The sequence below is a fragment of the Oncorhynchus mykiss genome, chromosome 15, assembly GCF_013265735.2.
Source record: "Oncorhynchus mykiss isolate Arlee chromosome 15, USDA_OmykA_1.1, whole genome shotgun sequence".
In the NCBI taxonomy this organism is placed as follows: domain Eukaryota; kingdom Metazoa; phylum Chordata; class Actinopteri; order Salmoniformes; family Salmonidae; genus Oncorhynchus; species Oncorhynchus mykiss.
The window spans coordinates 32555062-32567297 of NC_048579.1; the positions used below are offsets into that span (position 1 = coordinate 32555062).

The 12236-nt window shown below is 42.1% G+C and overlaps 1 protein-coding gene across 2 annotated transcripts in view; it reads right to left on the bottom strand.

Annotated features, from left to right (window-relative positions):
- Positions 1–2676: 2676 nt before the first annotated feature.
- Positions 2677–12236, bottom strand: part of LOC110490012 (cadherin-20) — a 122110-nt gene continuing 112550 nt past the window's right edge. For both annotated transcript variants that reach the window (XM_036944302.1, XM_036944301.1), the window contains exons 8-12: positions 8271–8407; positions 7321–7442; positions 6892–7009; positions 5204–5455; positions 2677–4935 (exon numbers count right to left, since the gene is read on the bottom strand). In XM_036944302.1, the coding sequence (XP_036800197.1) occupies positions 4406–4935; positions 5204–5455; positions 6892–7009; positions 7321–7442; positions 8271–8407 (1159 nt within the window). In that variant the 3' untranslated portion in view covers positions 2677–4405. The remainder of the gene's footprint in view (positions 4936–5203; positions 5456–6891; positions 7010–7320; positions 7443–8270; positions 8408–12236) is intronic.

Here is a 12236-nt window from a genome sequence, read left to right on the forward strand (position 1 = left end):
GGACGAAGAGGAGATGGAGGAATGGAGAGATGGAGGGAGATATAGAGGAGGGTCAGGGGACAGTTAGATATCAGTTTTACTTACCCTTCTCTGACATAACCCATAGACTCTGATAAATGCAGTTAACCCCCCACACATCTCTCTTTCTCCCACTCCCTTCCCCTTCTCCAATCCTCTACTCCTTCTTTCTATGCACTTACAGTATAAAGATAAAGGTGTCTGTCGGTAGCATTAATAATAAAAGTGCAGAACTAGTACCTATCAGGACTAGGACTGTTTGTTGTGTTTGTTATGCAGTCATTTATCTGAATGCATAGAGGGAAAGGTTTCAGTGGATTAATGCCTGATGAAAAGGTGTTCTCCTCTTCCACAGCCATTACTACTTATACAGTAAGGCTGCGTCCTAAATGGCACCCTAGTATAGGGATTAGGCAGACATTTGGGTATGTAGCCTCAGTCCTTTAACGAGCAGCTAGGTACAGTATGAGTCCATCCATGACACATCCATCCTTCCAGGCCTTTAAAATGTTTGGTGTTATACTGGATACACAGAGAGCACACAACACAGTTAAATGGAATGCCCAAATGGCAAAAAACAAAAGCTCCACTGTAGCTTGGAGGGATAAAGTATGAATAACCCATCACGCTGCACAGATCTCTCGCTCTCTGTCTGGTGCAAGTTAGTTTGCCTTGCCTCCAGTTTCAGCTGATCAAGGGAGTGCCTCTATTTTGTACAGCATGTTATTAGAGGATGATTCAGTGGCCTCTGCTCTGCTGTGAGTTTACCATGGGCAGGATTAGTGAAGGGAGCCAGCCGGCGATTAACTTTGCTGCAGTTTGAAACCCTCTTATGGGAGACAGAGCACCGAGGCTTAAGACAAATTACACCGACGCCTCTGCATAACACTGGGACAGGAGTGTGCGTGTCTGAGTGAAAGAGAGAGAGAGAGAGAGGTAGAGAGTGTGTGTGTATATGTGTGTGTGCGCATGTGTGTGCATGCCTGTGTGCGTGAAAGGTGGTGGCGGTAGTGATGGAGGGGTGTGATGAAGGAGCAGGGAACTACAGTAAAGGGTATTGGGAGGATGTTAGAGACAGAGATGTTTTTTTTTAATATATATATATATAATGACACATGCTCTATATGCTCTGTAGAAGGGATTTAGGCCTGTAGCAAGAATCATTAATATTTGTGATTTAGAATAGAGAGGATTCAGGGGAAATGTGAAGTTACAGAGTTTTAATGTCTGAAAGGTTTTTCTCACTTATACTAATTAACAACTTCTCGTTTAAACTGATTGACAATTTGCATAATGCTTCCATTACCTGATTAATTATATTGGGTGCACTGTATTTTACTGGTTGGTTACAACTTCCATGTTTTCCTTGTTCTTTCTAGTATACATGTATCATATACTTCAAGGGATATAGTGGCTGGACATGTTCTTTGCAAAATGGAAAATGTCATGCACTAAATGACAGGACAAATGACATGCAGGAGAATATGATGTGGTTATAATACATGCACGTCTACAACAGTTCTCACAGAATAGAGCTGAATGTACAGACAAAACAAAACCGTTGGCTTGTAATTTGAGTGTTCCACTGTGTTGTGTATGCTTCTCAATGGCTATGAATAAAAAGCAGTAGAAAATGTTGTGAACAATGTTCCATTTCTCCCTTCCTCTCTGAAAAAAAGGTATCATTAATTCATTGAGGTCATTTGAGGCTAGCTGAGCTTACATTAGCATCACAGAACATAGTAGTGGGATCATTGTCTGTTTGTAGGCTAAGTCTGTCTGTTGCAGGGTTTGGCTGGTGGACTGGATGGGCTCGTTGTAATGGTTGGAATAAATGGAACGATATCAAACATATGGAAAACAAAAGCCTCCTCTGGTCGGTTGCAATGTTAGAGAGAAACACATAGACTCAAATGCCATTACATCCAAGGTTAACTTTTTGAATTCCAACAGGGACATATTAATGCTTTTAATTGGAATCTGTTTTATCGTTACACCATTACGGCTGAAATGGATGTTCTTAGTTAGAGTTTCACCTGGGAAGCTCGTCTGTATAATTGTTGTTGTGAAAATAATAGAATGGATGCCTCCCCGAGTTGCCTGTTATGCTTTAGGCATATGAGGACAACAGGGGGAATGAGATTTTAATCAACGTTTTAAACCCAATTGCCTCCAAACCAAATAAGTCAAGCAAATGAAGTACTTTAAGAGGGAAATGCAATGAAAATGGAGTCATTTGCAATAACACTGGAGAACAATTTAGCATATATGATTGCACATTTAAATGGCTGCTTTATCTTTTGAAAGGCTTACACTTCTGTCATGCTTCAGGGAAACGCCGCCTAATGTTCCTTGCAGGGGAGAGAAGTGATTTATTTTTCCGAAGTACGCTCTCTCTCCATAGTTATTGCTAAAATACCTGAAGTACGAAAAGTAACTAAACACCTTTATTTTTTTGCTCTCAAAAGCGGATAATCAAAGCCACGTCGCAGACAAGTACACAGCACTTGACATTTAAAGTAATTCCCCTTTGAGATAACATCTGCAGTATTTACCATTATTGCCCATCTCCGCGAATGTCTTAAAAAAGGTGCATTGTGTGCAGTGCTTGAAAACAGCAACCATTTCGTTGAATCCCAGCCAACTTGGCAACTTGACTTGATGACAGCAAAATGTTTTATTTTCTTATTTTATTACCAAGTATACAACAAATATCTACATTCAAATACCACATACTGTAGCATAACTGACACCACACGTTTCAAGTCGAGTCCGCCCAATCAAAAATGATCAAAATGTCCTCCTATTATTTCACATCATCTTTGACAAAGAAGTCCCTTTGTTTATTTGGCGTCGTTTTGCTGAAGTACATTTTCTTCTTCTTTACATATGGCACTTGAAGAAGCAGATTATCAAAGTTATCAAAGTCTATGGGACGGGATGCGAGGGTTGAGATCAAGCAACAATGTATGGCAGAGTTGGACTACACCCCTAAGCTGATACCCTGATGAAATGCTTTTTACCATATCGTACAACCCCTGGTTTTACTCATCCAGCTATGTTTATAATGATGAGTAAAACATTTACGGTAACTGGCCATCCTTCATTTCAAATACAGATACTGTAATGTCCCTCAGTCTTGCTGTGGTATCATGGACAGTTTATTTCAAAACAAGAGTTTAAAGATTGTGTTTGCGTCCCAAAATGCACCCTATTTCCTATATAGTGCACTACTTTGCATTGTGTGCAATTTGGGGGACACACATTTCCTGATGAATGCATGATCATGCTTTATGCTCCTAACCAGCAGCAAAACAACAAAGGGTTCAAAGTAACAAAATATGAATCGATACATTTAACAAATAATCTTAAAATCCAAATAGGATTACAGAGTTTCCATCTCCCTTACTATGTCTGAAACAAGACACTGAGAAATGCCGGGAGAAACATTGTCTTCGAAACACAGAATTGTAATTAGACGCCATTGAAACATTTATGTTACATCATAACTCTTGAACATATTTGAACATATTTTATGCCGAACCCACAACCTTGGGATAACATCAAACCAGTGTTTGTTTGATTCCCAAAAATAAGTTATAAGAAATATAAATACAGCACATGAAAAAATAAATAAATTAATAAGAGACAGCCACATATTGAAGTTACCCTTAATGGAAAAAATTGCAGTTCTCAAATCAAAATGGTCATCAAAAATGTATCTTACTCTTCCTTTTTTTCCCTTGTGTCAGTGGCTTGGAATACAAAAAGCAAAGTCTTAACCGAAATATTGTCAAAACAAACCAACAAAAAAGAAGTCAGCATTTCAGAGTTTGTTTGTGTCCTGCGTAAGTGTGTGCAGGAAGGTAAGGCTAAGTATGTTGAGTCCCTTGTTTTCCCCTCATTCCCCTCTCTTGTGTTCATCTGAGGGGAATGGGACCCTTTGGACCAGAGAGCTGCTGGCGCCTGTGGCTAGGGCCTGGGTCGGCCAATAGAGTTAACTAACGTGTTGCTTTGAAGCCCTTTGCTTTGAGGGCCTTGTGATGCTAGCTGTCTGTCAGTCAGTCAGTCCAGGCTACTCTCAAGCCTCTCTTGGAGTTGGGGAAGGGTGGTGATGGCAGCCACACAGCTAGGAGGAAACCCAGCTCAGGGTTGAGTCTACCCAGCTCTAAGGCTATAGAGAAGAGGCGATGCTGCAGTGGTGCTATTGCAAATTCTGCAGTTCTACGGCGAACACACCTTTCAAATTCATTCTCTCTATTTCTCTCTCTCTCTGTTCCTGTCTATCTACATGTCTCCGTTTCAGCCATAGTCTCTCTATGTTTCAGTCTCTTCTTCCTATAAGATGTGTGTATATAGGGGTGAGTCTCTTGTTCCTTCCTCCCCTCTACCACATGGGAGGGTTGTTTGTCTCCAGAACCCCGTACATCTCTGCCAGTTTCTTAAACCTGGGCCCCCAGTCATTGAGATAATCATACTCGTGATCAGTATTGGAGCAGCCAGACTGCAGCGAGCTCAGGGACTCAGCCACCGATCCCTCCCCCTCATAGGCGTAGGTCTGTAGGGAGTCGTAAGGTGGGGCGCAGGGGTCCAAATCCGCCTCCAGAAGCTTGGATAGCACATACCCCTGCACGTTGCTGTCTCCACCAACACAAACGCTCCCTGGCCAGCCCACACATGCAAGGGGAACGTAGCGTGAAAGGCTCTCGATTTCGGGCAGCATGTCCTGACGTTGCTTCCCCACTAGGTGGGCCTCGTGGGGGTTCCACATGGCAGCGATGTCGAAGGCCTCAGTGTCCTCCTCTCCACCCCCCTCGTCATCGTAGCGGACGATGTTCTCGTGGACGTTGTCTTCCTCATCGTGCAGGTAGGGCTTCTTACGGTGGCTCCGGAGGGACAACATGAGCAAGATCATCACTAGTGGAGAAAAAAGAGACATGGTCAGATACAACATGAACCCCAAATATGGAAGATTATTAATGGTTGCTTCAGTGAGTTTAGTGAGTTAGTGTACTATACTAAGACGTTCAATATACGCATAGATATGGTAAAAGAGGGTTTGTATAGAGTGGAATATGATGTTGTTGTATACAAAGACAATACAAATATACAGTAGCTCATTAAGTACGTGTAAAGCAGATCAGCAGTGGAGAAAATCACTTCAAAGAACATGATCATGACCTACCAAGCATCACGAAGATACATGCCAGTATGGCGATGAGTGCCCCTCTGCTCAGACTAGCCGGTAGGTGGTAGGCCTCAGCATTACAGGACATAACGTTGCCCTCCACATCGCAGCTACACACACGGATAGTCAGGGTGCTGGTGCTGGTCTGGACCGGCAGCTCTCCATCTGAGATAAAGATTGGAAGGTAGTAGACTGACTGGTCCTGCTGAGACCAACCCCCACGCCGCGTCAGGATCCATGCTGTGTTATCTACATCGAGGACAGAGAGAGAGAGGAGCCTGGTTAGATACATATATACACTGAGTGTACAAAACATTAGGAACATGCTCTTTCCATGTCATAAACTGTCCAGGTGATTCCAGGCTACGATCCCTTATTGATGTCACCTGTTAAATTCACATCAATCAGTATAGATGAAGGAGGGGAAACAGGTTAAAAGAAGGATTTTTAAACCTTGAGACATTTGAAACATGGATGCCAGTCACACCGGTTTGAGTGTGTCAAGAACTGCAACGCTGCTGTGTTTTTCATGCTCAAAAGTTTCCCGTATGAAGAATGGTCGACCACCCAAAGGACATCCAGCCAAATTGACAGAATTTGGGAAGCATTGGAGTCAATATGGGCCAGAATCCATGTGAAATGTTTTCGACACCTTGTAGAGTCCATGCCCTGATGAATTGAGGCTGTTCTGAGGGAAAAGTGGGGTGCAGCTTAACATTAGGTAGGTGTTCCTAATATTTGTACACTCAGTGTATGTTACATCATTACCAAGAGTGGTGTTTGTCAGACCATGAGTCATCCCATGCTACACGTGAACATAAACGGATGCTACACGTAAACGTCTGTAGCATCCGAAAGGTTTGACCTACAAACTATTATGACTCCACGACCCTCTACGGCCCCCTTCAGATGTCAATGTGCCAACCTCTGTTTGGTAGCGTCTGAACCGTTTGGGCTACAAACTAATGTGGAAAACGGAGATTCTCACGAACACGCCTCTATGGAAAATGGAGATTCTCACGAACACGATGGTGTTCTCCGTTTTGTTCTATGTACCCCACAGTGCATAGAATGACTCATCTGAAGGTAATCAGTACTGTTTTTTTTTTTTTAAACACATGGAATATGAAGTAAGTTTTTCACCTTTATATATCTCCTAGCTTTAGGACAGGTACTTTTGTTTTTTTAGGACAGGCACCTTTTTCTTATTATTTATTTTTTGACTGTCCCTTTTTGCCATTTATGAATTTTATTTTACCTTTATTTAACTAGGCAAGTCAGCGAAGAACAAATTCTTATTTTCAATGACGGCCTAGGAACAGTGGGTTAACTGCCTGTTCAGGGGCAGAACGACAGATTTGTACCTTGTCAGCTCGGGGGTTTGAACTTGCAAACTTCCGGTTACTAGTCCAACGCTCTAACCACTAGGCTACCCTGCTGCCCCATTTTGTTTCTATGGGCTGTAGTAGTAAAGGCCAAAATCAATATTATATATTTTATATACCTGCATATATTTTTTTTAAATTGTTTTTGATACCTAAAGTGGTCCTAAAATTCAAAATCAAAATCAAACCCACACCTTAGACTCGAAAGAATTAAGCACAAAAGGGAAATTATGTCAACAGAAAATGGTAGTCCAGGTAATGATGTGGGTTTTACTGCTGTATAATAAAGCCTTTATTTACCTTGGTTGTCTCTGAGGGTGAAGTTGGGGTTGTTAGCAGCCTCTGGTGCCAGGCTGTAGTAGAAATGCTGACCTCCCAGAGGATCATCTGGGTCTATTGCTGTCACTGTCTGAATCAGCTTAGGTCACCAGACAACAAGACAACAGCCAGGAGATGGGAGAGAGAGACAGTTAGGATCGCTGACCTGAGACAAGTTGTGAGTGAAACTGTCAGATATTACATACATTCATATTATGCAGATATTTCTTTACAGTATTCCATCAATTTGAATAATTCTTCATACGATAAAATCACAGGTCTGCAAATAGTGGTTATTGGTCTGCCTCTGTTCACGTCTTGCGTGTGTATCTTTCTTGTGTATGTGTGTGTGTGTGTGTGTGTGTGTGTGTGTGTGTGTGTGTGTTTGTGTGTGTGTGTATGCCTCTGTACCTGTCCAGCCTTGGCGCTCTCACAGACAAATGCTTCAAAATAGTGTGTCAGCGATGGAGGGTTATCATTCACGTCCAGAATCTTCACAGCTACAGACACACTCCCGATCATACTGGGATTATCTGGAAGAAAACACACACACACATGCACACATACAAGTTAGTGTACAAGACACACACACACACTAGCCGATGACGAAAGACAGACTAGGATGAAATACTCAGAATGGTTGATTAGAATAAGATTAGAATAAGACATTTGAATACCTTAATCAGCTGTGTAATTGGCAATGGAAATGCTAGCAGGCAGTAACTACTTCCTCAGCTTTCATCAAACAATTGATCAATCAATAGCTTGACTTCGGCACTCTCCAGTTGAGGGTGAATGGCTCTCTGTGCTGCATGTGTGTGTGTGTGTGTGTAGACTCCAAGTAACAACTCTCTCTCTCCCCCTCCATCTCTCCCTGGGGCCTGCAGCTACAACACAGCCCTCCCACCACACTGGAATATTTACATTCTTCTGCTGTCTTTTCTTGTCCCTGTCCCTCTCCACCCCCCTCTCCTGATAACCAATTGAGTCATATGTGCCAATTTGACCCAATTCAGGTGTGTTTTATTCAATGAAGCCGTTAATTAAAACAAAGCTCCACTCGTTAGTGTGCATTCCAAACAAACAGAAACAAAACAAGAGGACTGAAGGTGACTCTCCTGGGTCCTGAATACTCCTGCTGTGTACAAGTCTGTTTTATATTATCACACAATATAATATTATAATGTGGCCTCATTCAAAATAAACCAGATATGTGTGTATGTAACATACTGTATGTGGCTTTGTCCCAAATGGCACCATGTTCCCTATATAGTGCACTTATTTTGTACTATTGTAGACAATAGGGTGTCATTTGTGTGTGTGCGCGCGTGTGTGTGTACGTGTGTGTGTGTGTGACGTACTCATCTCCATTGCCAGGACGGTGATGTTATGCCAGGATAACTCTTCTCTGTCCAGCGCCAGCACCGTCATCAACGCCCCGGAAGTGATGTCAATGTAGAAATATTTCCCCAGGTCAGTGGTCATCTCTATGGAATACCTGGTGACAGAGGGACACAATGGTAACCAATGTTGAGTAACACTTATCTGGTATTTACATACATTGCCTTCACAAAGTATTCAAACCCCTTGACTTCTTCCACATTTTGTTTTGTTACAAAGTGTTATTACAGTGGACTTAATTGTCATGTTCTTTCTCCAAGATCTACACCGAATACTCTGTAATGTGAAAGTGGTAGAGAAAAATTTTAACAATTGTTTAAAATCGATGAAAAATAAAACACGGCGATATCTTGATTAGATTCAACACCGAGTCAATACGTGTTAGAATCACCTTTGGCAGCGATTATAGCTGTGAGTCTTTCTAGGTAAGTCTCTAACATGCCAACCACACCGCTCGTGTCACGTGTGTGAGTGTTTCAAAATAAATGTACACATACATGTTACTCAATCATTGCACCCACTCTGCTAGCGCGTGTCAACGAGAGTCTGCGTAACCAGGCACTAAAATAGAACTTGAATCTATTTGTGACACTTGACGCGCTGCAAGTTCCACCTCTCCAATCTCCTGACTGGTTGTTAGGAGGATATGCAGTGGCTTGCGAAAGTATTCACCCCTCTTCGCATTTTTCCTATTTTGTAGCCTTACAACCTGGAATGAATAACTTCACCATGCTCAACGGGATATTCAGTGTCTGCGATCTACCAATAGGTGCCTTTCTTTGTGAGGCATTGGAAATCATCCCTAGTCTTTGTGGTTGTATATGTGTTTGAAAAGTCCTTGAAAAAATTGTTTAGGGTTGCCATAACAAAGGGGTTGAATAATTATTGAATCAAGACATTTCAGCTTGTCATTGTTAATTCATTTGTAAAAAAAACCAAAACATTTTCAACATAATTCCTCTTTGACATTATGGGGTATTGTGTGTAGGACAGTGACCAAAACTACTCAAGTAAATACATTTAATTTGTTATACAACAAAATGTGGAAAAAGTCAAGGGGTGTGAATATAAATCATGCACATATCTTTATCTATTGCATGGGCTGTTGCGTTTTCTTGTTCAAGAAATACTAATGAAAATTGTTATTTTTAACATGAGTTCTTCTTTATTCTAGTTAACCGGAGATGTAAAGAATAGTGAGTGCATTGAACTGGAATCTCCCGCGCTCCAACTGACATGTGTGGGCTGCACGTGGTCACGTGGCATCAGATACATTGTGCCACATGAGCTTGGAATTTTGGATGCAGTAATTACAGAATTACTGCAGTTGAACTGCAGTTATACTGTACTCTAACTGCAATATACCAAAATAACACAGTTTTTGCTGCAGTGTAACTGCAGTTAGAATGCAGAATAGCTGCAGCTCTGTAACTACTGCATCCAAAATACCACAGTTGACCGCAGTTACTACACTTTTACGACAGTTTCACAACTGAAATATTTTTGGGGAAGGGTCGTGTGTGTTCATGCACTTTCTAACATTAAAAAATGTCTCAATTCTGGGGGCACCCTCACAAAAACGTTTGCAGTCAGAGTGCAGTATAACTGCAGTACACATTTTTCAGTGTAACTGCAGTTCGAGTGCAGTGTCACGACTCTCCTGTGAAGATCTGAAGGATCAGGTTACGGTGGCTCAGCTCTACAGCGTCCTCTCTCTCTCCCACGCTGTATTCCAAGCAGTTTTGGTGGTCCGTGGACACTTAAGGAAAAGTCTTGTCGAGTTTGTTTCATTTGGTGACCTCATGAAGGACAGGAGACACTTTGTTTGTATACACTTCTCAATTATGAGGATTGCATCTGAATGTTGTGTAAAATACATGATTTATCATAAGAATACTTTTGGAAAGATAACAATGTGATCTTAGTCTTCTAAATAAGAATTGTTTTTCATAGTGACTTATGATCAGTCAGTTGCCACGCACCCATGAGCACAGATATTACACGGTGTCATGGAATGCCCCCTTTTCTACTAAAAGTATAAAACCCATTTACGACAAAATTTACATTAGACCAGAAAACATGGAAGCTGTCGCCACTTGTTGAAATGGTTGGCAACTCTACCAAAGGACAAGACCAGAGAACGTGGAGATCATTCCCACGTTGAAATGGCTAAGATATCTACAAACTAAAAAACAATTATTCAGGCTGCAGCTGTTTAAGTACTTTTAGTCTGGTAAAAGCAACTGGTTCAAACGACCGAATGGTACTCTGACATATCTATTATAACAAGCTACGACTATGAAATACTTTGATCTCTGGTGGACAAACCAGAGACTTTCTGTCGAATATCTGTCCAGCAGACGGACCGGCGATCGCAGAAAGGGACAACAAAGGCATACACTATGTCATTTGAAATGTATTTTCGAATCAGCTGTTGTTCATGTTCAAAGTATTATAATTTCCATGAATGTTGTTATCGACTCGGAATTTCCCCCTCTTGAGCTGTCCCCACCCTTCACTAGTGACTTTTCTTCGTGTCATGTTAGTAACCAATGTATGACCTACTGTGTGGGTGTTCATGTAATTATGTGATTGATTAGTTAGTTAAGCCAATTTCTATATCGCTGATTCATGATTAATGTTAGGGTTCGTGCAGATATCCAAGGGTTTGCGACATTCAGGAATGAGACTGATGAGGTAATAATACATTAATAGAAAACTGTAATCAATAAGATAATAAAATATCTGAAGAGATATTTTCGGGAAATTGTAACTCTATAAACAACATTTTCCCGTGGTGCCTCAACTTCCTAGTTAATTACTATTCCACGATTCGTTTAATTATGGAATAATTACACATAGAGAATTTATTTGATTATATAACAGTCTTCACATTTAATGACAGCAAACGCTATGAACAACAGTATAACTGCAGGACACTGCAGGTATTCTGCAATTACTGCGTCCAAATACCACAGTCGAATGCAGTTACTACACTTTGACTGCAGTTTCAAAACTGAAATCTTCTTTTGTAAGGGAAATGCAATTCGAGCTAGCTCCTCAAACCGTCTCAGTTGTGATCGAATCAGCAATATATCTGCATTCTGCCAAATTGAGCTGCAGCACAGAGCTGGTGTGTGTGCGTATACATGCAATGGGCTTTACTGTGCTGTGCTACACAGGCTGGCTCATCTCCTGCCACCACGGGCCACTTTCCAAAGCGCTCCTCAGAGAACATCACACAACAATGAGTAAACAGACAGCCACTCAGAGATGAAGCCAGATGAATAGGGGGGGGGGGGGGGGGGGGGGGGGCACTACTTCAGGACACAGCTTAATCCCATATTCATAGGGTCTCAAAGAAGGAAATTAAGTCGATTTAGAATCCTACTGGGAAAGACCTGAAAGAACAAACATAGGCTCTGTGTACAGTGATCGCTCTTTTTCCCTCCCTCCCTCCCTCCCTCCCTCCCTCCCTCCCTCCCTCCCTCCCTCCCTCCCTCCCTCCCTCCCTCCCTCCCTCCCTCCCTCCCTCCCTCCCTCCCTCCCTCCCTCCCTCCCTCCCTCCCTCCCCTTTCTGTCTCAGTGTGAACTAAACTCCCAAAGGCAGGCTTCCTGACCCATCATTGTGCAGCAGTACACACAGAGAACATGGAGAGAAAATGGAGAGAGTTCTCAGCTATACACAGAGAGAGTCCTTGGCAGAATCACCTGGTCTGTCAGACTGGTTTAGACCCTACACACACATACACACACACACACACACACACACACACACACACACACACACAAGATGTGGAATGGCAAGCTGTCAATGTTTAAGGCAGACCCAGCACTCTATGTACTCTCCTTTACTGATTTGTGTGTGTGTGTGTGTGTGTGTGTGTGTGTGTGTGTGTGTGTGTGTGTGTGTGTGTGTGTGCGCC